The sequence below is a fragment of the Numida meleagris genome, chromosome 3, assembly GCF_002078875.1.
Source record: "Numida meleagris isolate 19003 breed g44 Domestic line chromosome 3, NumMel1.0, whole genome shotgun sequence".
In the NCBI taxonomy this organism is placed as follows: domain Eukaryota; kingdom Metazoa; phylum Chordata; class Aves; order Galliformes; family Numididae; genus Numida; species Numida meleagris.
Genome location: NC_034411.1, coordinates 83,519,353 through 83,544,349, shown reverse-complemented (window position 1 = coordinate 83,544,349; position 24,997 = coordinate 83,519,353). Strand labels below are relative to the sequence as shown.

Genomic DNA, 24,997 nt, shown 5'->3' with positions numbered 1-24,997 from the left:
AAATATAGCAAGAAACTAAGATGGAATTCCAGAATATGTATGAAAATATCATAGTTCTATGTCTGAAATGTGATAACTCACTGATACTCTGAGCATGAGAGTACCCACATTGTAGAGTGCCTGTCTCTAGCATTTCTAAGAACTGCATTAAAGCTTTGTGTGATTTAGTAGTTACTTTCCTTTTAAAAAACTTGTATCCTCTCTTTTTTTTTTTTTTTTTTAATTTGAACAGGTACATCAGATCTGAAAGGTCAATAATTCTAATCAATTTCTGCCTATCTATTATCTCATCGAATATCCTTATCCTGGTTGGACAAACTCAGACACATAACAAGGTATGATAGATTGTTACATTTGCACTTAAATATTGATGCTTCTATTTTATTTGTGTTTAGCTTAAAATAACTGCATTTATGTAGTCTTTTACTCATACGAGTTGGCATTTTTGGTAGGCTATTAACAGACAAGGGAAAATATTTACTGTGTTTCATAGTTATATTTCCCCTCCGAAAATCCCTTTTGGTGTTGTTCCCTCTGGATAAGCTGTGCTCTCCGTGGTAGACTTGTATGTTTTCTAACTAAATTTCAAAGCAAAAAGTTCAAAGACTCAACAACAAAAGCACAAATTTGGATTCATTATAATAGTTGTAATAGGATTGTGCTACAGTTTTGTTGTTTTTTTTTGTCTTTTTAGTAACACACTGGTACTCGAAAGGCAAGTGGAAATTGCTTAGAAGTTAGAGTACTACTCTTGAAAAAGTGCACAAACAGACATCATAACAAGCTATAGAACTGTTAAATCTCTGACTGATGTAGCTATAAGAAAGTAAGAACCCTGCATACCTTATTTAGTGATAGGCTACTGATTTATTAGTAATCTGTTCTCAGACTTTCTGAACACAGTCATCATTTGCCTCTTTCCTGCAGAGCAGGGCTGTGTTAGTGTTTTGAGGAACCACTCAGTGCCTACTGATGTTGGGCAACTTTCAGCAGTGACAACAAATGGTTGTTTAAAATTAACTATAGCTACCAGATAGCTTGGAATATAAAATAGAACGTAACTGGCAGATAGGTCCATATGTGATAGAGCGGTGCTGAGGTTTGCAGTGAGCAAAAACCTGTGAAGTAATTCTTTAGCCCAGTGTTTTAGACTACATAATGCTCATGTTAATTTTTCTCAGTATCCAATGAAATCCATTCACCATTCTGCTGTAATTAGTGTTTCTATTAAATGTATAATTAACCATTTATTCTTTTCAGATGAGTTCTTAGAAATTTAGCTGACAGAAGTAAGCTCAATAGGAGTTACATAGCTGTACTTTGAAAAAGCATATCCAAAACCAAAAATTATCATTTCCAGTACAAAACAAAATTATTGAAATTAAGATATTAGTATGTTCTAAAGTTTTGAAATTGTGTAGAGGTGCAAACAAACAAAATATGATTTTGTAGAAGGAAACCATGAGACTCTCACAGTCTTTATTCAGGGGAAGAAAAGTTGGAAATCTGCTAGTGACTTCAGAATGCCAGTAACAGAGGAAGGCAGAAGAAAGATTTAACAGTCACAGTCATATATAGTATATTATTATCAATTTCAAGGTTGTATTGCCATTGTAGAGTCAAGGTTTGAGTGCACCAGAATGACTGTATTTGAGAACATGTTCCTGAGGTATGTTGGCAGCTTTACTCCACTGCTTTACTCTGTGAACACTGAACTAAAAGTCATCCTTTTAATAAATCTTAATCTCTTTGAGCTCCCTCACTTCTGTTTGCTGAAATCCTAAAAGTGCAGAGATTATATTGACTTCTTTTTGGGAACTGCTGATCCTAAGAATAGAGATGTCCAAAGGAAATTATTGACAGAAAAACCAACATGTCACGTGGTTTTTGAATATACAGACTGAAAAAAATGACTCTAAAATACCACTTTCTACTTAGCTTGTTTTCCTTCTGAGTCCATGTCTTGCTCTTGATCCACGTACCACCAGGGAGCATCTAGACAGGGAGTACCTCTGATGGATCAAAGGCAGGATACATTTTTTATATTGAAGATATTCCTTGTTACACACCAGAAGTCTTTTTATAACTAGGTCCAGTGACCTGTGAATTTATTGTATCTCCGTGAGACTAATCTGTGAAGGTACCATCAACAAAATGGACAACTAAAGCTAGTGTTTAGCAAAGGCTTAGTCAAATTAAAGCTATCAGACCTGGGTATGACTTCATTATCTTTGTGAACAAGGATATGTTTTGGCGTGGTATGTGTTTCAATACAAGTTCTGGAATCTTTATTTTTAGTGCTCATATATGACCAAAAGAAGTCAGTGCTTGATTTTTAGTCCTTAGATATAGGTTACGATACTGACATCTGTAGGAAGAAATATGTTTTCATTTTGCTGAGCTGGAAAATTAAATATGGAAATGACAACTTTAGAAAGATCTGTGCCTCAGCTGTGGCTTAAGGTGCAAAACATTTTAGATTTTGTTTCTAGAATTTTATTATTTAATACAAGTCAAAACAATTTAAGTTTTTAGGATTTGTTTGAAAGCTTTGAATGGAATCTTGGAAAGTATCAAGAATAATGTAATATTCAAGTCAGCTTTTTAAAATTATTATTCTAGGTTGAAGACTGTAATGGTACGTTATGGTCAGAAGATGAGATCAGTGTTTTTAATGTATCAGAGAATTTGAGAAGTATGATACGCTACAATTGAGTGCTTATTTATTGTTCCATTCTTATTCTTGCAATTTTCTTGTTATTGGGCATCTAGTTAGTGTCCATATGATGCTGCTGATGTTCACAGAGTTGAAGAACACTCTGCTTTTCCTTGTGGTTTGGATTTGCTTGACTTTAAACTGTCCCAAGTGCTATATATGTGTATATTCTCTTTGAGATTGGTTGGTTGTAAATTTGAATGAAGGTGAATTCCATTTTAAATTTGAATAGTGTGTGAATTAAGTGTACTGAGGGTGTATTTATTACAAACAGGATTTTGCCAGTTGGTGAAATTCATAGTTTTCTCTATGTACATTGAACACTGCATCAACCACTTTTGTTAATTTCAGTGCCATTCCATCTCCAGGAAATTTATTTTATACATACAGTTTTTAAGTGTACATATTGACATTTGTGACAGAAAAAATATTGACTCTCTTGGTCTGAATAAGTGTAAGTTCTTATTTATTTATTTTCTGCTTTACGTAAATCGTAGATACTCATACTATGTTGAGTTTAGCTGTGCTCTTTTAAGGTTGAATACGTCCTTGATGTTTTTATAAAAGCTTCTTTTAGTGAAAACTGAGTTTGAATATTACACTCTTGATAGCTCAACTTAGTTCTGCCTTTCTCAGTGAAAAAAGAATATGGTATTTCCCACAGGCAGAAATGGTCACATTATTTAAGAGGAAAGCATAGTTTTTCCATTTCTGATATTCCTTGTTTAGAAGCGATTTTTTCTCCTGTTTCAGTATATAAAATGTAACTTGAGGACACTAACATTAGAACAGAGGTCTAGATCATGAGGCTTCTTAGCTAGTTTTAGAATTCTTACTGATTTGGGAGGGAGTATGGTTCCTCTTGGAAGATTTGGACTGGAATAGCAAAAAAAAAAGAAAAGCCTTTTGTCAGCAGAAATGTTTTGCTCCTTTATTCCTTCTTAGCCAAACTTGTTTCAGTATGTTTCCCCAAGATTTTCCAAACACAGAACTTTACTCAAAGCCGCCTTAATGTGTCAAACTTTGTAAGAGATTTCTATTTCGTCAGATTTTATTTTGAAGCACAGATCACTGAAGGATGAATTTGCAAGAATATTATGAGTTTAGTTACATATAATGTTTCAATATAATCAGTATTATACTAAGTACGACGGGCATATTAATTTACTTTCATGCTTCTTTCTGCCTCTTGTTTTCTTGTCCAAAGTAAAACTTAATGTTAGATGTTAGCCACATAATCTAATTTAAATGTGAGGATACCTGTAATGCTTTTTATACACCAGGGATAGCCTTTTTACAGCTGAATTAAGTTATGATGTTGAAATGAAGCCTCCTAAATTAAGGACAGATAACACTTTTCATATATAACCTAACTGCTCAAGTACCTCTTATTTCACAAATACTGAGATGTCCTTACATCTACAAAAGCAATATGCTTTTGCTTTGAAGAGATTGACAGCCACAGCACCACGTTCCCACAGCACTCTGAAGCAGCTGACTGTGTAACTAGGACTCCCTCAGGTTTTGAGAAACAGTGGGTGGAGGGATCCCCTGAGAACCCAGCAAATGTTCAGGTGGCATTAGTGCTGTCTCTAACTATGTGGCTCTTGCCCCATATCTGCCACCGCCTTACAGATGCAGGCATCATGGCAATATATCTCCTAGGAAACAGCGGGGGAGACCTAAGAGCAGATGGAATGAACAGAGAAATGATGCTAACACAGCATTAAGGTTGTTTTAGAAAATCAATGAGGATGTAGGGAATTCAGTGTCTCAAGCAATAGCACTCTGTATTTTTTCTCTTGCTCTGAGAACATCAGGATGATACCACCCATTTAAACAATAAGGCCTGGGCAAATATGTTCTTCCATTTTTTTGCCAGTACCCGGTTTACACCGTCTCTGCTGATTGTCATCTCTTTCTTTGTGTGCAACAGTTTATTGAACAGAATAGGTCAGATCTCACAGAAACCTACCATTTAATAGGTCATCTGTTGGAGTACACTGCACCTCACACATCTGCCTGCTGTGTATTTGGGAACTCAGAAACAATTAACTGAAGAGCCCACTTAACATAACTATTACAGGAGTAGGTCTGCTTAAGCAATACTGTTTCACCATGCCAAATTCTGACAAAACTCATTGACATCAGCGGAATTAACTACCTATTTTTAGATTCTCAAGGGAACTTCTGGGAGCAGATCTTTCTTACCCAAGATCAGTAAACATTGTCATTCACGGTACTGTTACCTGCCTCAGTGGAAAAGGTAACATTCTTCTCATAAGTGCTTGCCACTCTGTTTCTCAAAATACATCAACTTTATCATTCAGTTTGGTGCTTCTAAACAAACTAGACATTTTGATTTTATGTGGGCTAAGGAAAGAGATTGCATAGACATTATCAGCATGTAATCTCTGCTTCCAATCCCCAGAACCTTGATCAGAGCTCTGTGACCTATTTTAGAATAACAGAATTTTTCAGGTAGGAAGGTCATCTCATTCAACCTCCTTCTCAAACCAGTCAGCTGTAAGGTCAGAACAGGTTACCCAGAGTTAAAGACTTGACTTCATATAGTCATGTCTTGAAAATCTCCAATTGCAGAGACTGCATGAACACCTTGTGAAACTCCTCCACTGCTTGACTGTTCTCACAGCTAAAAGGCATTTGCATGTATCTGGTTTGGACCTTTCTTTTTTCGATCTGTGTTCATTGTCCTTTGTCATCCCACCACAAATCTATGTGAAGACACTGGCTACATCTTCTGAATAAGCTCTCTGTAGGCACTGACAGGCCGGTGTTATGTGCCCCTGAAGCCTTGTCTTCTCCAGGCTGAGTAAGCCCACCTTCCTCAGCTTTTCCTCACAATGCAAGTGTTCTAGCCCCAAACCTAAATTCACTGTAAGACTTTCTTGTATTGGGTGACCCAGTTGTATTGGACACAGTATTCTAGATGTGGTCTAATGAGTGCTGAAAAGGGAAGAATACCATTTGTCAGTCTACTAGCTGTGCTCCTGTTGATGCAGCCTTGAATGCTCTTGACTAACTGTGCTGCCAGGGCACACTGTTGACTCATATTCAGTTCACTTACCCATCTCTCCAGCATGTTTAGATCTCTGTGGATGGCATCCCTGCCCTTGTCTATATTTGGTCCTATCTGCAAAGTGTAAGGACAAGAACTTAGCTGCCCATTCCCTGTCACTGGCATTAAAGACAAGTCCCTATAGTACTCCACCTGTTGTTTGCCTCGAGGTAAATTGCCACCCAGTCCAACCTGCTTTTTACCTATCTGGTTGTTTACCCATCTGACTGTGAGCTCCTGGCCTGGATATAAAAATGTTGTTGGAGATTTTGTTGGAGCTCATTTAAATGAATTTAATAATTGCAATTAACTTAATGATTAAAAAAAATCAATGTTTTTGGAATCCTATATTCAACAAGTCTTACCAGCAAAAGAATTAGACTATGTGTGACCCATGACTCACACCTGTGTCAGCTCCAGCACCTCTCAGCTGGTGAGGGTCTTCACCCATCCAACCACTCACGCAGACATGTGCTGAGAAGCGCGGCACTGATGCACTGTGTTCCCTCCTCACTGATTGTAGTGTTGGGCTTTGTGTTGGCATGTGTGCCTTACTTGTCCTGCCTCAGCCCAAAGTTATCAGACCAGGATTTACCCTTTGCTGTCCTGCTGTTCTCAGAATGATGTGTGTTGGGAGTTGTTTGTTTGTTTGTTTTCTCCATGTTCTTCAGGACCTTTATAGAATAGTTTGATCTCTTCTGGAATTTGCCTCCACAGTCCTGAGCTCATACTCTCATTCTCTCATTCTCTCACAAACACCTGTTTGAATTATTTCAGACAATCTGTTGATGACTCAAGTAGCTATTCTGGGCTTCACACCTATTCTCTACTTCTGTGTTGCTTATTTGTTGAATTCTAGTGGAAATAACAGTCAATGGGAAGTAGATCAACCTACAAACAGTTAAATGTGTTTTCATTTATGTAACATTAGTCTTAAAAAAAAAAAGAGGAAAACATAAACACTTGTAAGTGACTACAGTAAAAAGATTTTTAAATGAAGGTACTATAGGAATGGACTTTACAAAACTAAACAGTTTGAACAATAACACTAACAGCAACACCAAAAATCAGTATTCAGCTACTTGATTATTTTCATTCTAGTATGAAGGTTGCATTTCCAACATGAATTTTTCTATGTGGGTTATCATGTTGGAGAAGGCAGGCATACAAATCATTTGCTATATATATCAAAACAGATACAAAATCATATCAAGATGTTTTTGATATAAGTATCTGGTAAAATAATACATTTAAAAATAATGTTCTTAGATAAATGTAATGTAAAACTCATGTTCTAAAACAATTTGTATAAAGTCGTTACTTTTTCTTTATATCAAAATAAGACAGTAGAAAACACAAATTCTTTTTCAAGATTATCCTTTAAAGAACAATAGTGTAAATTTCATGCAAAAGGTTATTTACTTATTGTACTGGATTTTGTTTATACTCCCCTACAATTCCCTGTTGTGTCTGATTATTTTCAGGAGCATATGGTATGGTTTAACCTTGACATACACTATGAAGTTCATTTGTAGTTAACTCTTTGTTGTTGTTGTTGTTTTTATTTTTGGATTCTTAGGGGTTTTGAGCCCCTATATCTTGCAGTTAAGTCAGTGAAAACATTATAAGGAATGAATACTGAATTGATCTGATTCTTGCTTTCTCTTATTAGAAACTAGAAAATGAGCATTCTTTCCTTAACACTACGTATTTCACTCTGAAAAAAATCACAGAGAAGTTCACAAGATCAGGCTCAGAGCTGACGTAAGAGACGGTATGAAAATGAACTGTGAGATTTGTGTGATCACTGAAGTACATTCACTCAGGCCTGGAAACAGAGCTTCTGAGTGAATCAGTTCACTTTTTATTGTGAGGAAAAAAAAAAGTGAATCTTGTTTGCTAGATTCAATCAAACTAATCCAGAATGCTATTTTGAATAGCAGCCAAAACTATTCACTTCAGAAGTAAAAGAAGTTCTGCCCTGGGCAACTGCAAGTTAGCCTACTCTTTACCTTATTAGATTGTTTAATTTCTGACTGATCTTAAGTCATGGCTGAAATAAACTTTCCATAAAATGATAATTGTTCTCAGGTGCTAAGGCTAAGAACTGGCTTCCACTGCCTATGTCCAGACCTGTTTATTCATTTTATATTTTACTGCCTTTGGAGAAAAAAAAAATGCAGGATGATACTGTATGTCAAGTTTTTTTCTTTTTTCCCCTATTAATTTTGTTTGTCTGGCTACCACTAGCAATTAGACTAGCAAGTAGGTGGAAAGTCAAGGATGATCACCCAAATTCTGTCCTTTCCTGCCTTTTCTTTCTAAGGGAGAAACAGTGGTCACTATGTGCAGAATATTCACTAAATGTGGTCCTAGTGTATTTATAACATCACAAGAAAAAGCAATGTTAGATGCTATAGATTACAGTAGGAATTAGTCATGATAGGGATGCTCAGCTTGTTAAGGAACTTCTAGTTGTGGTTAGGCATCAAAAACTATGTACCCAGAGATCCTTTTTGGTATTAGCGTAAAATGCTTTAAATGCCTCTAGTTCAGACAGTTGCTGAAACATACCTTTTAGATTTGTTTTCTTGGACATACATTCTTGTTACATTGATTCCCAGTAAGTCACGCCATAGACATCTAATGTGGGGCTGAAAAATTTGACAGTAACTGTGTTCTAGTGTTTTTCTCTTTTGATGGTTTTGTCACAATTTGTATAAAACTGACATTGTGGATGAATAAGTAGGTATTTTGTGGAATTTAATAGAAAATTATGCTCAGAATACTTGTTGAAAGAAAATTGTAAAGGTAAATTTAAGAAGCGTGCATTTAGCTATAATCATGAACATTTTAAATGAATGTAATTGTGAGATTTGCAAAACTCTGCAGGGAAATGTACGTGTTTGTAATAAAAAGGCCTCATGCTGTTAAAACTGATAGAATTTCTAAAATGTCAAGAAAGTTCAGTTTGCACTAGACTTGTGGATTTAAAAACAGGATGGAAAACATGTTAGTATCTCTCTTTTTTGAAGAAAACTGAAATGTATCTGGCACAAAAAGTCCAGCAGTTGGAAGGAAGTGTGAATAAGGTTGGCACAAAATGTTGTTCCATTAGTAAGTGATTACATCTCTCTCTCTCTCTCTCTCTAATTAGTAGCATGGCATATAATTAGTGTTCTGTGCTCTTTATTTCATAAAAAAAAAGTCACATCTTCAAACTATCCCATGTTTGCTAAATAATTTCTTTAAGGTAGGAAATAGATTATTATTCTTGAAATACCACTTAAAGTTAGGTGAAGGCTTAAAATGAAAATGGTTTCCTTAACAAGCTTAGCTGAGCTATACAGAACAACAAAGGAATGTGTCAGAACCTACAGCTATTGAAACCCGGGTTTTGAAAAGATGGGATTAATTTTAAATCTGTTGTTATTTGCATTGAGCTTTTACACTTCTTATATTTAAAATGGCTTTCAAGACTCTGTCTTTAGAGCATATCCTCTTATGTCAAGTCAGTCAGAATTCAGGCTTGAGTGCTAGCAATTTAATTATTGCTATAAAACCTTCATTTTAGCACTGCTTATCTTTTAAAGTAAATACAGGATAGTAATAATGTTTCTCTGAACTGAGTGATCTCACAAGGCTTTGCAGTCGTACTACAATGGAAGTAAAATGGCTTTGCTATGAATCGTAGTTAGACCTTGGTATGAATGCAACATTAATTATGGAACTGCTGCTAGGCTGAGTTTCTCTCTTGTAACTATTCATAAACCTCATTCCATAAAATCTCTCCAGAAACCACTTTGTAAGAGTTTAAACCTGATCAAATGTCTGTTTCCCTTTGTTTCTAGAGGATTATTCCTTTTGGAAAGAGAACTCAACAGTAGTATATAACACCAGTCAAAATATATTCTAGACAGATTGTTAAACTTAAGTGAGAAGACTGATTCACATTCCATTAAATACCTAGAGAGCATGTCTGTCCTAGTTAATCAGTGGCCAGTAAACAATAAAACATGTCTGTTTATTTGTAGGAAATTGTCTGTCAATTACAGATAGGAAGCTTCCAAAATTTCAAGTTGTGTCATTAATCCCTGGGCACACAATTTGCCAATACCAAATGTAAGGCTTGAAGTCAATTAGAACTAATCGAAATTGTGCTGCCTTGCAGTTGCCACAGCTAGGAGCATGCACACAAGTTATTGATACATCTCATCTGACACTTGTTATCCCATGACAACTTGATTGCATGTTTGAGCCTCTGGAGGTGTTAGTTCATTGAAATTTCAGTACTCACGAAATACTGCATGATATGCAAAGCAGATCCAAAACAGCACATTGAAATTTTTTGTCAAAAAAGCACTATGTAGGATTGAATTTAGGCTACGTGTGTATTGCCCCTAGCACGAGTAGATCTTCGAAGTCTCTCAGTGTTACCCATCTTAAATAATTTGTATGGGCTTTGCTAAACTCATCTCATGGTCCTTCTGAAATTAAAATTTCACCATGTGTCAACTAGAAGGACTGGTTTGAGTGACTTGGATTCACTTGTCTTTCCTGGAAATTTACAAGCAGAAAACTGGTAGTATGCTATGAAAGCTTAAACTTCTGGAAAGAATAGCTCTTAGTTATTTTGAAGAAAAGGAAATAAAAATAGATGATTATGAATGCATGAAACAGCATTGCGGTGCATTCCCTAGCTTATTTCTTCTATAGACTTCTTGTTAGGCTCAAATGCACAACACTGTGACAGTCTGTTTCCCTGACCCTGACAAAAGCTTTGTTTTCAGTCACTTCTAAAATACTGTACATCTGTAATGTAACATTACTCAGTTTCTAACTATAGGGAAAAAAAAAATCATGTGCCTTCTGGCATCTGGAAAGGAAGATTGCTACCCCACGATGATCTAAACCTGCAAGTGCAGTCGGTTTAGAGAAGCTGCTGCGTGTGCAGAGGATGGCACTGATTTCAGTAGTAGGCTCTGCAGGCAAAGTGATCTGATCTGCATAGATCACAGAGAGTCTGCTAAGGGAATTCCCAGCAGAGGAGTGGAGAGAATACAGATAAACTTTCCAGCAGTAATTTGTTTCTAACATTGTCATCCGATGCATGAATATAGTCTGGGAGATTTTGTAGGAGGAGACATTCATGCTAAGTATATAATTTAAAATCTAACATTTTATACTTGCTAATTTTAGTTGCCAAGATGCATCTGAGAGACATGTATCATTAATTATTAATTATTGTTGTTGATGATAAAAATAAACCTATCATTAAGGCTCTGGGAGTATTTCCAACATCAACAAATTTTCAATTTAATTTATTAACATACATAAACATGGTTTATTTTTTTTTTATTTCTCCCTCCAGTCAGACCCTCAACTTAGTTCGTACTCACACCTCCCACAGGGAAAAGCCTGAGTAAATATATTAGCCTTGTACTGTTTTCTCAATGTCAGCACATTAAGATCTGTCAGCTCTCCCACAGAAGCATGAAGGTGGGGAAAAAGGTGAGGACACCTTCAGCTGTAGTGAGACAGCTGATCATTTTGACCTTAGGAATGTTAAGTGGTACACAGAAGCAGTGGATGTTCTGAAGAAAGCTGGATTTGAAACTCTCGTCAGGTATAACTGAGTGAAATCAAATGCTTTGTTTCTGCCCAACAAAAATAGTGAGGCAGGTATAGCCTACAGGGGAAAGCTGTACTAGAGAAAGTAGTGCTGTAAAGTGAGCAAACTTTACTCTTATTGATTACAGTCATATATCAGTGGAATCAAATAATTATATTTTTTTTTTTTGCATTAGCAGAAGCTTCTGATTGATCTGAAAGTGTTATGCACTGAGCATTCCACATGTTAAGCAGATTTGAGTGGCTAAGTATGTAGGCATATAAAGCTGGTGTACCAGTGAAACAGAAAAAAAAAGTCTCTATCCTATTGTGCATACAGATGGGTACAAATAACAATATTATCATCAAAGCCAGCATTTAGAAATTCTGTGTCATCTAGATTGGCCTTCTCCATTTTTCAAAGAGTAAAGAAAACTTACAGGATGTGGGCATTATGTTCTGATCATAGAGACTTTCTTCAGTATTCAGATTACACTGGAGGAGAATTTTCTAATGATTGCAAGGCACTGGAACTTCGTAAGAAATAAAGACAGCATCCAACTACAAATTCAAATCCATATGTGGCTGTGGACAGTTGGGTAGGTTTTGTTTCAGGGTCATTTCCTACAGAGGAAGTAAGTGCGTTCCAGGACCATTGGAGGGTTGACTCAATGCTCCCAACATGGAGTCTAAGAGAAACAACTTCCAGAAACAAAATACTGTTAACAGGATTCACAAGTTAGAATTTAGGAGGTACAAGTGAAAAGGCCATGCGTATGACCACACTGGATGGGCCACATTTCCTAGTTTCTCTATGACACCCCCTGTTCTGTCCTAGATATTCACTGATTTTAGGGACTGCATTCTGCATTCCACACAGATAGCTCCACACAAGCTAAAAATCTACCCCCTCCCACTGAGATACTATTTTTTTTCAGCAGATATTCTCTTAGAGTGTTTTGTTTTACATGAGAACCATTTGCATCCCACATGCGTTAAATTTTTAATATGAGACTCAGTTTAACATAGAGGCAGGGGTTAATCATTTGGTTAGCCATGCGGTTAATACCTTAAAATAACTGAAGGGATTTTATTTCCTTTAAAAAGCTACTAATGCATTATTTAATAAGTCATAATTTGAATATAATAAAATGCCTAGATTCAATCAATGATAATTGTGTTACTTAGAAACAATCTGAAGTTATGCGCACTGAAAATGGTAACAGTAGCATTTCAGTCTGAAGCTGTATGGCAGACATCTGATTCCTTGAGCTTCATGTACAGTGCTGCATTTTGCTTGATATTCGTCATTACCTGCATTTCAAAATAACCAAATCTAAACTGGAACAGAACTCAAAGCATTTTGATAAAAGGATTTTTATATATGCTCACGCTTTCTAATTAGGAAGGGAAAAAATGCTAAACACTAAGATAATGTGTTACTAGCAATACTTACTGTCTTTAATTACATCCAGAGTGTTCCAGCACATAAAGAGCAATTCTCACAACTCTTCTTACGTTCCACTCTTCTCATAACTTTTGGGAAAATTCTCCTTGTCAAAACAGCTGAGCTATTGCTGATGTTGGGAAAAAGAGGAGCATGTAACATAATTTCAGTTCCTAATTGAAATATACAGGTCACTTCTTAGGCAGGAGTGACGGTTTTCTTGAGTACCACATGCATTAAGTCTGTCACTATCAGGAGAGAAGAAGAACCTCCTGGCTTATCCTAGTTTCAGCTGAGACAGCATTAATAGCACAGTGATGTTTTGATTGTTGCTGAGCAAGAGGTACATGCCAGGGGCAGGACTAGGCTGAGCCCAGGGAAGGCCAATCACTGCCTCCATTACAGTGCTGCAGCAGGGTGAGGGTGGGCAGGGCCAGGACAGCTGGCCTGGAATGTCCAAGGGGTTATTCCATAACACCTGACATCATGTGGAAGGCCATAAAGCTGTGAGGAGCTGGTTAAGGGGCTGATCACTCCTTGGAGGGGGAAAGGGTGGCTGGACGTTTGTCAGCAGGTGGTAATTATATTGAGGAAATATATATATATTTATATGTATCATTATCATTGCTATTTTCTTTCTTTTTTTTTTTCCTCTTTTTTCTGTCTTAGTAAGTAGTTTATGTCTCAACCCACAAGCTCTATTTTATTTCCAGTTCTTTCTTCCATCCCACTATAGGAGGAGTAGTGAGCAAACTGCTGTGTGGTGTTTAGCTGCCTGCCGGGTTAAACCACAACACAGCCATTTCTCTTAGATGGGAACCAGGAAATGCTTCAGGCATCTCCTGCAGCCCCAGGTAGAGATTTCTCCTCCTCTATGCAGAAAAACATAATCTGTTTTCAAATTAGAGAAATTAAAATCATAGTCTCTACATTCATCCGTTCCCCTTTCTTTCTTTTAGAGGGGTTACTTCTTAGAGGGGTTACAAGTTAGGAGAAGGAAGGCTCTTTCTCTGTTCTTTTAATGCTCCCTTTTTTTTCTACCTTTTGGTTTATTTGTTTCTTGAGAGGCAGAGATATTCCTGCTCTCTCTCTCTCTTCCTTCTGGTCCATTCTTTCTCTCTTTCGAGGCATTCTTCTGTGCAGACTTTCATAGTTCTCAACAGATAAGCACTTTTGAAATAATGGCCATCTTCTCTTCTGTTGTTGCGTTTAAATTATCAAATACACTTTGTCAAGGGATATATGCTGAACATTTCAAGCACAGTTATAACGCTTGAATGCAATAGCTCCACCTCATAGGTAGAAAAATGAGAAGTAATGAAAAGTGTGATTATGAGATGTGATAGCTCAGTAGGACTCCCATTATATACCAGTGAGACTAACACTGTATGCAAGCAGTTCTCATTGCTGTGCTTTTCAATAAATGTTTTGTTTTTCTTTCCTTTATTGAGATATAGTTTTGAAAGGTAGTGGGAAGTAGAAATTATAACTCTGTATATTTTTTTATAAATTATACTGTACAGTGATGGTGTATATGATATTTTATACCAATTGTGAAATGTTACTATTAAGAATCTTCCATTCAAAATTCAGTAGCACTGGCCGGGGGGTTACAACCTAAACCATATTGCAATGTAATGCATCCGTGACATTCCCATGCCACAGAATAATAGGACTGAAAAACTATCTCACAGCTTCAAGAGAGCCAGGTGTTCCAAAGGCCTGTCCTGAAGCCCATTCACAAAGCCATGCTTCCTGTCATGCAGTTTCCCTGCTCCTGTATGGCTTCTTGCTCTTGTGAGAAATGACACTATGTCACATTTTTTATGTTAGCAAGTTGAATGTCAGTATTGTCTTTGCTATACTTTACTTTTAGAGTAGGCCAGACATTTTTTGATTCATGACTAGTATTATCTAATTAAAAAAATCAAATCTATCCTTATAATATTGTTATTTCTTCCAGCTGACAAACATTTTAAACAGAGAAAATTGAACTCAGTAAACAAACAGACTGTTCATTCTACACCTACCTTCCAGACCGGTTAAGGCCCTTTTATTATTTTTCTTAATCTTTCTGCTGTCAGAGATTGAGAGCATTATGCTGATGCTCAGAACATCGTGTCTTGGTCTGTCTCTGCCCTGAATCTAGCCCTCTATCTATGTTTATTAAAATCTATCTTCTTAAATCCAGGTTTAACTATAGGCTGAGTTTAAAAACAAACAAACAAGAGGTCTGTGTTGTTAATTGGCTTGTATCTGCAGCCAGTAAACTCTTGTAAAATAGCAGGTACAGATTAAGAGAACTACATGAAAACTGTCACACCCAGCACATATTATTATGATTCACTAGATAAAGCTCAGAACAGTTAAAATCAATGCTGATTTTGATCTTAAAATCTAAGACAAGTTTTCATATTTGTTTCAAAATGCAAACAGTCCATAAGCCCTCCACTGTCTGGTTAAGCAGTTAGTTTACAATTGCTTTGTATCAAGCACTCAGCACAAAGTAGTTTGGATAGCAAATATATCCCTCTTCATTTCTACTCGCTGCTTTTCAAAGAATAATAGCATGGTTGCTGTTCTTTTGGTTTCTTTAATTCCCTATGTGGGATACATTGCCTCCTAACACACATTTAGAGGTAGATTTTCTATGCAGCACTTTCTAAAATGCACAATGCCCCCAGATTATAATGGGGGCTATGCAGCATAAAATCCTTCAGCGCTTTGAAATTAAGCTTAAAACCCTGCAGAGCTTTGGAAATGAATGGTTTTTATACAGCAATATGTGTTGCTCCAGAATGGAGAAAGGCCCAGGGACTTTAACAAATGTTACTGGAACTGTAGTATGGTATTTTACCCAGGACCTATCAAATGAACACAATATTGTATTGACTATGTCTGCAGAAATAACACATCGTACATTTGAGCTACTATGTAAGAATAATTGTGGCAGGTCTAACACAAAAGCAAAAATTCTACTTTATCTGTTTAGCTGTTTAACTCTAATTGCCTTGCATATAAGAGTCCATATAATATTTTTTTATTTTTAAGATACTTTTTAATGAAAAGATCTAACCATTTGTTATACAGCTGTAGTAAACAGAATAGTTAATCAACAAGATTTGATAGATGATGGTGCCTGCAACTGAATTAGACCTTAACTCTGAAGTGAGTTCTGTGGAGCCCTACCAAAGCCCTATCCCTTTAGGATAGGCATTACATTGTAATGGTTGTAGGATTGTAAAAAAGCGAAAATAAACGTTATTAAACAGTTCTGTGGATCAGCTAGTTTTTAAAACATTGTTCCTGAGCAGCAGCTCCCAGCTTACATATTAAAATAGCCTTGTGAGGAAGTCTGTTCCTGAGCAGAAGCTCCCAGCTTACATATTAAAATAGCCTTGTGAGGAAGTCCTCTGTACTTGACTCAAAATAGTGTTATTTGTATATTTGGTTTAGATTTTTAGAGAATATGCAATGCTCCTCTTGAAAATATATAATTCCAGAGCAGTCTGGAATAAATTCTAAAGAACTTTATCCATTTCTAGCACATATTTCTTTGTGAGTGTGTGTGAGAGTGTGTATGAATATGTGACTACATGTTAGATTAGAATACAGTCCATTAAGGATTAAATTTACCAGCTTAAAAAAACTTATGTCAAAATGTGATATCTTATTGGCTCATTCCCATTAATAACAAATGAAGAAAAGAGACAATGTGGTAAATACCTAGATAATTAGAATCAGGAAAACATCTGAACTCAAAGGCATGAGAAACCCACAATGTATGTTATTGTATCAAAATATGCTATTTTAGATTTTTTTCTTTCTTTGTATGAAAAAAATATTAAAGTGGGATTTGGAAAGACAATAAATGAATCTAATATTTTTTAATATTGTTTTAGGATTTTGTAGTACACATAAATGGATAGTATCAGTTAGATTCCTTTACTCTCATTTGAACTAAATTAACATTTATTAATTTGAACAAGTCCTTCTTCAGAAATATTTCAGAGCCCAAAATAATGTTCAGCCTTTTAAAATCTGCCATGCTAGGTGAAGTGTTTACTGTAAAAGAACACTGGATATTTTGCTATGTATTTGGCATCTAGTGCTTTATATTACGTGATTTCCTGTATCACTTGTCTCACATTCATGCCATTTCAGTTTTTGTTAGAAGTATCTGCAGCTTTTATGGCAATGAGAAGTGAACGTGATATGAGTCCATGAGCAAGCTGCTTGAATTGGGTCCTATTTTGTGCAATGATACACTTGCTTTTCAGTGAGAGGAGAATCAAGTGATGTTTTATGTTAAGTAGTCGTGACATTGTATCCAGCTGAATTTATTACTCTTTCTATTAAGTCTTTCTCTAAGCAATCACACTACTGACAAGGCTGCTATGTTAACATTTTTAAGCAGCTAGTGGGGCTGATTTGCCTACAGGCTCCCAGGGGACAGTGGGTGTTCCAATCATTTTATGAAAAGAAGTGACAGGTTTTGCTCTCTCAAGTGACTGTGCCGTTTTCTTTAGCCCTCTAAAGTCATCCATCTATGCAGGACACTTAATAGTTGATCAGAAACGTTAGATTTGAAATATAATAGGGAGTTAATAATATATATATATAATGATTTAACTATTCATTTCTTCAATTATGGAGCTTGCCATGTATTAGCACAAGTTTATGTGCCATGGAGGACTTGTTAACTTAGCATATTTTCAGTATCTTCTCTACCTTTAGAGTAGAAAGTATTGTTTTATATCTTAATCTAACAAGGGGCTTTAGTGTGATGTTTAGCATTTAACCATAGGCTTTTGTTAATAAGACAACACTTTTCTTGAAAATAATAATATACAAGCACTGAGTTTCACCTCTAACATTTGGCAGCTTAATTTAAAGCAGCTGAAGATACAGTAGGTACATACTTTGTCAGCGTTAAAATTGTTTATACTTCAGTGCTAAGAACACTTCCATTAGGTGATCCCCCAGTGATGAGTGTGAAGTATTGGTCAGAGTACAGTATATCTGAACTTATTGAATTCAGTGACAATTCTGTGGCAGCTCTAGTAGCTTCATGGGCTTCATGGTTTTGCTCCTTGAGGAATGACTCAAGCACTTGATGTTACAGAAATACATTCAGAAATGAATACAAATACCTTTTATTTTTTGTAAAAAAAAAAAAAAAAAAAATTTAGATATTTGAAATCTTAAGAATTCCAGAGTGCAATTTCAGACATGATTAAAAAAAAAGTGCACCCATCTCTGCGGAGCCAAGCATCTCAGCATGGTGCTTACCTCCAGACCTGTGTGGTGACACAGAAGCCCGAAACTATCTCTGTAGGGCTTAATCTGGTCTGTGTTCTGAAAGCACATCTAACTTACAGTGAGAGCCAGCATCTCAACAAAACATGCCTATCACAAGAATTTTTTTCACGCTGGGAGCCAGTCTGTGGGTGAAGAAGGTGTAAGTTCATTAGTTCCCGATGTTCTGTAGTGCAGGTTAAAACATGATTAGTAGTACTCTTTTCTGAAAACAGTGAAAAGTAAAACTCTGGACTAATTTATACAAAGAAGCTCCGGTAGAATTCATATGCAGTCTCAAAATAATTTAAATTTCAAGAAATGCTTTCCACTTTTGATCCTTTTTGAAACTTAATTGCCTGCCAATAATACCTTCTAAAACAAAAATTTTAGCATACCAAACATTTGTGCATGAAGTTGTTGATATTAATTATTGTTTCATAATGGAAATGTGCTGTTGATTGTAATAGGATGTAATCATACATTTAGAGACTTTTCATGCCTACCAAAACATACATCAGTTGTGCTCCTTCAGCAGCAGTTAAGCTGATCCTTGGTTCTGCAAAGCAGGTGGTGAAAGTGCAGCACTTATAGGGCCCCCCGCTCCCAGCTACAGGGTGGAACATCCAGGGCTGCCTGGGGGTGAGTGCACAGTGTTGCTCTCTGCCACATGGACAAACAAATTCGAAGAGCCTCTTTTTTCATACTGACTGTCTGCACATGTGTCTTAAGAGAGCTATTTTCTAATATTAGTCTCCATCCTATGCAAGGTTTCTAACAAAATAGGACCTATGAAATAGTACATTTAAAACATGTCAGATTTGTCTGGATTCTTTCCACAGCATCAAGTTTTATTTAAATGAAAAAAAAGTACACGGACAAAACAGCCAACATTTAGGTTCTTGCTATTTTTTTTTTTTTTTGTCATCAAGCCCTTTTCTTTCTACTTAGAACATACTATGAAGTGAAGAAACATACCTAGAAAACTTAGATTTTGAGAGTTGTATTTTAAACCAGTCTTACAGATTTTCAGCCACTTAATTTGTGATAATTGTTGTTTAATTAAAAAAAATGATAAAGCTTGCTTATAGACTAAACAGTTAAGCAGATGAAAGCAGTTATCCTTATTAAGCCTCATTTTCCATATATCGCATAGCATGAAAGGCAACATTTTTTCTTTATTGTATGGTTGCATAATCATTCCAGGGTTATGGGCAAGATTATATGAGATTTTGAGAAGTTTGTGATGGTTTTATTACATTCAATGAGCATACAATATATGGCTCCTCAGCTTTGGCTGACATTTTGAAATTAGACTTCCAGCAGAGAAATCTTGTCAGGGATGGGTTTTAGATTATTCAAGCTTCCATGATTAGAGCTTTTGTACATAATGTCAAGTACAATCTTCAGTTAAATGCTAAATGAGCATACTATTGTTAAGGTAGTAGCAGTACAGAGAGTAAAGACTCTTAGAGTTTGATTTTTGCTGACTTGGAACTTTGTTATTAACTTTGTTTGTAGCTCTATTCTTAAATGTAAGAGGAAATATAAATGAAGGATCTCTGCATAGTTTTAAAGAATATTACTTGTGCATACTATACAAATGAATGGTCATTTATTCATACAACAACCATACTCCTGCCATATGTGAACAAAAAGCACAAGGTTTGATACATAGAGAAACTGAACAGTTTTCAGCATTTTACTGTAAAACCCAACCCTCCTGTCATTTAGGAAAACAAACAAAAATTTTGGAAATGTATTCATTTTTAGCAGTTGTGTATTTCTTTCCAAGTTTGAAGACTACTTTTTCCAGTCCTTGGTACTCATCTGGCCTTGACATCACTGTGAACTGATCTGAGCTCCAATCAGACAAAACAAGATTTTTCAACTGAAAAGTCTGGTCTTTTGTTTAACTATTACCACTCCAGCAACCCAGCAACATTTTATGTTTTCTTTTTTAACTAATTAATTGTACAATAGAAACTAATTAAAGACTTACATATTTTGCTGCTGGTTAAAGCTTCTTCAAAAAAAATCCTCAGAATTTATCAATCAATGAGAGAACATTATCCTATGACAACACTTCAATCCACTGAAGTTTTCTTCTAATTACCTTGAATCTGAATATGTTTAATCTTACCTAATGTTACCAACCAATGCAAATAGCTTTCCACTCTTCTGTTTTTTGCATCATTTGGTGACAGTGCGTTTTTGGCAACGTGTATTCTCTACATGTCCATGTAATTGCTTTCTTTAAAATGCAGCAAATGTTAGTGTTGCAAGTACCTCATGAGGGAATACCACAAGGCACTGAGCCAAGTAGATTACTGGCATAAGCAGGCCAACTTCTACTGACTTTACCAGCATCAGGACAATTTATACTAATGTCAGATTTTGTTTATCTCACTTCATCTGACAAAGAGCTTCCCATCGGTTTCTGTACTTTGCTTTTGATGGAACAATTTTAGGCTGTAACTGACTGTGACAGCTCATACTTTATGTTTTTGTTTTAGGTTGTTTTTTTCCTGAAATGGTGCAGCCATCTGACATCAGGCTGTAGAGATAAAAATAGCTAGAAGGGTGTTTCAAGTAGCCCTTGGAGGATCATTTCAGTATGATCTTCTCAGCCCTGGGCAGTAATATTGCAGTAATGTAAGTTCAATCTCAAAGCCAGCAACTGGTTCAGCAGAGTCTATGGCATTAAAATAAGGAGATATCATTCTGCATTTCTCTTCTACCCACTTCCAGTACTGAGCAAGGGTTCCAGGTGGCATTTATTGCAGTCCTATGTGAAATACACCACTTCTCAGGATATTCCAGCAATTGCCACATGTATACCAGCACCAAAACAATTTCACAGAAAAGATATTTTCTCCAAGCATCTGTTGCATACCATTTTCTGAATTGTGCCCCATATGCTGCCACCATGCCTGAAGACCTACCTTAGAATGTCTGAGATTTATTGAACTTGACACATGATAAATTTTTAGTGGCTTTCCTTTTACAGAAGCCCACTGACCAGAAAAACTATGCCACAGTACTAGAGTTTCACCTGGTGTGAAATAAGCTAGCTTTGGTTACAAAGATTGAACTTGGTTACGCAGGTTCAGGCCAGCCAGCTCTATGCTTCTTAAAGCAAGAGCCCTAAAAGAGAGTGAAGGAAAGAGTAGGGATGGGAGAGCAGAAAAACATTTGCCAAGCAAGTAATTACAGATTTGTACAGAAGACATGCAGTTTCAGGATACTGTAATGGTCATTAGATTAAATCACTGTGCATATTTTCAAAATATGAAGAAAGATAAATAAACAGGAAAAAAAAGATAAACAAGCAGATAAATGGAAGTGTGTTTGTACAGCCAGCATGCATTTCATTATTGCAGTGGAGTACTTTTGCCATCTTTAGTTCAAGTTTTGAACAAATTATTGTGTGATTTAGTGTAAGGGCATTATGGTGATCCTTAGTACCGATGGAAATATTTTGCAGAGTTAAAAACTTGGAGAACAGAGTTAATCTACCTGGAAAAGATTACTTTAAATCCTCAAAAATGAAAAAAAAAATGGAAATAGTGGTAATTTCAAGTTATGACGGGTAATTTCAGGTCTTTAAAGTGTCAACATGTGCTGTTCTGGATCAAAATTCATCTATTATAGGAAACTTGTATTATGTATTTTCAGAAAGAACTATGAACTCTATCTCATTCATTCTACCCTTTTCAGGTTACATTTATGTGCATCTGAGGAAAAAAGATTTTCCTACCTTCTTTGGTGAGAGTTAACAAGTTCCTTGCCAAGACAAGCCAGCAAAGCTCAGTCAGTATGTCTGTTAGGTTCCCAAAAGTAACAGCTGAAGAAACCAGTCCCTCTCTTGCAGTTGTTAACAAGAAAAGTTGCATTAAACATATTATTGGCGAGACAGAATGAGAGAGAAGTAAAACTACAAAATAATTTTGTAGGAAGCATAATATTGAATCTCCTGCTTTATATTTCTAGGTCCATTTCAAGATTCTCTTCATTCTAAAATGATCAGTAAAAATATCAATCATGGTGTTCTCCAAGGTTTTCAATTTCTGTTCCAGGTATAAAAATAATAAAGATTAAAATATTCTGATATTTGAAAAGGAAGGTGGGAACCCTGAAAAAAATCTCTTTCTCAAAATCAAAATTATTCAGTTATTTCCTGAATATTTTCCATATATGTTATATTTGTTCTAAAATTCTCTAGAAGACAGTCTGACCACAAAATACTGAAACTGTAGGAGGAATATTGCTTTTAATGCGAATCTTTCCAGCCATTTATGGCTAAATGAGATCAATGGCACTGTGTTCCTTTAAGGATGGTCTTGAGAATCCCCTAAATGCCTTTAAGTCTCCAGCAATGAATTGAGATTAATCTTATGTATTTATTTGCATTCATGCCTGTCAAGTATAATAGGCCAGTGCAATAATGGATAGAAAGTATGAATTTTTACCCAATTAACTGAGAAGAATGAAAGGTCTGAACATAGCAATGTCAGAACCTGATATAGTATTTCAGGATGGACTTGGACAATGACAGTTTTCAATACCCATTAGCCTCTTCTGTCCAGACAGAAACGGTCCTCTGTTTGCCTAGTTCAGCATTGGGATGGCAGGGAATACCACCCTCTTCCATCCCATCCAACCACATTAGAAGATGATGATACTAGCATAACTCTAGTTCTCTCTCTGCTGTTTTCTTTCTTTCATCTTCCATCAAGTCACGCAGGGAAGCTTATTTAGTGACTGTCTTGATGAATATAAACACACTCTTCACAGATTTGTGAAAAAAAATACCTATTTGGGGATTAATTTGGAGATTAATTGCCAGTGTATGACCTACTACTGTGCTTTACTGGAGTACGTTTTCAAGCTACATCCCAAAAATAACACTTCCCAGCCTTCCCCATCTAGAAAGACCTAGATATGAATATTTACTGAAGACACAGCTACAGAGACTGTGGGCACATCCCTGACAAAGGAGGAGCAGTATTTCCAAGACACTCTGCCTCATGGAATTACCAGGGTAGAGGGACCCTACCCAAACCCAAATTTAATAAGTGCCCATTCTGAGCCACTGCTTTCTGCAGCTGTTAAATAAGCGTGCTAATAAATGAGGTTTTGAAATGCACCCCTCTTAAGCCTGAACTTTTTACAGTGTCTTGGTTTAAGAGAAGAATGTATAGGAAGCAACTGCTACTCTACCAGATACTCTTGACTACGCTCCATCAACTACTGGCAATTTTTTTACAGCCATTGTCTGTCTTGATTTTTCTCACTGATCTAACAAAACCTGTTGTAATTGAACAGTTACCATGCATGTGCGTCTTGCAGATAAATCTCTCTGTAGTAAATCTCTCCAAATTAACACTAGGAACTGACAGTTTCTTAAAGCACTAACAGCTTTGTTTTTAAAAGTCAAAATTATCTTGTTTATACATTTAACAGCTTAGTGATGAGAGCTGGATATCACTTGGCAGTGTTCCCTTCATATTCCAGTCATCCCTTCCAAAGCAGAGGATGATAGCTGATTGCACGCTTACACACTAATGACAGCTGCTCAGAGAGAAGCATCTGCCAATAATGAGAATACTGATTCTCTCATACTTGCAATCCCTGCTTATAACACTCTTCATCGTTACCTGGACAATACTGTACAAGCTTTTTGAATCAAGATTCAGATTTTATTTTCTCTCTGCTTGCTCACATATGCCTTGCAAGTCTGAATACCTTGTATCTCTGTCATTACAATAATAACATTGCTCACATAAGTAACACAAGTTAAAGTGGTAATCTCAATATTTAAAATATAGTATTTTGGCTATGATGACATTAAAATATTTTCCAGGCTTGACTCCCTGGCTCAGGTTTCAAGCAGTAAGGGAAAAATAAGCCTCACTGATGAGGAATAAGTAGTGAATGTGGTATTTGTTCTTTTTCTTTTTTTTTCTTCAAGAATTTTGTTCTACACACTTGCAAAAACCATAATCAGTTAATATTTTAATGACTTGGCCATACCTCCCTCTTAGTTTCACTATGTTAAGTACTTTTTCTAGCTATGATCCTTAGAGTCACTAGTTGAATGCTAGGTGCAAATTGAAGAGCCTTGAAACACTGAAGACAAAATTTATCCTCATTTTCCGAGTAACAGATGTTATCAGTGTGAAATATCTTTTCTGTACAAGTCTCTGTGAACTGTACTTGTCCAATTCTCTTGTAAAAATCAAAAGGAGAATCTGCTGTCTGTCCACATTTGCTTGGCTAAGATTCTACGTAGGGACTATGATATATTTAATTTCTTCACTTCACATTTGCCCGTTTATTTTGCAGTGTATGAGTGACACCACTTCCAGAAGAGATGATTGAATAATATTGCGTAGACTGTATTGTATAAAAAAGATTATGCTGATCAATTGGGAAGCTTCAAGTTTCTGATTTTTTAAAGTGTATACGATATAAGTTTATTGTATTTTTAAGACCAAAAAGTTCTTTACGCTTGTCATAATTCTGTAAAACTTAAGGAATTCTTTAGAAAACAAAACAAAACTGTTCTGTGAATTTATTGAAGATTTATTAATTAACCTGCATAAATAGAACAATGAGAAAGTTAAATTTATAACTGATTTGACAAAAATGAAAGTCTAATGTCTGTGTCTAATGTCTTTTGCAAGTTGTCTAACTCTGAGGCAAGGTCATGGCACTATTATTGTTTCTTTCTATTTTTAACCTGTGTCAGCACATCATGCTTATTAGCATTTAAGCCACAAAGCAAGCCAATACTTAAGAAAGAACTGAAAGCAGATGAATAGAAGCAGCTTAAATTCCTGCC

The 24,997-nt window shown here is 36.0% G+C and overlaps 1 protein-coding gene across 8 annotated transcripts in view; it reads left to right on the top strand.

Moving 5' to 3' along the window:
• The window catches only part of ADGRB3 (adhesion G protein-coupled receptor B3), a 463,944-nt gene that overhangs the window by 370,254 nt on the left and 68,693 nt on the right, over window positions 1-24,997 (top strand). For all 8 annotated transcript variants that reach the window (XM_021389992.1, XM_021389990.1, XM_021389989.1 and 5 more), the window contains one exon: window positions 233-335. In XM_021389992.1, coding sequence (XP_021245667.1) covers window positions 233-335 — 103 coding nt within the window. The remainder of the gene's footprint in view (window positions 1-232; window positions 336-24,997) is intronic.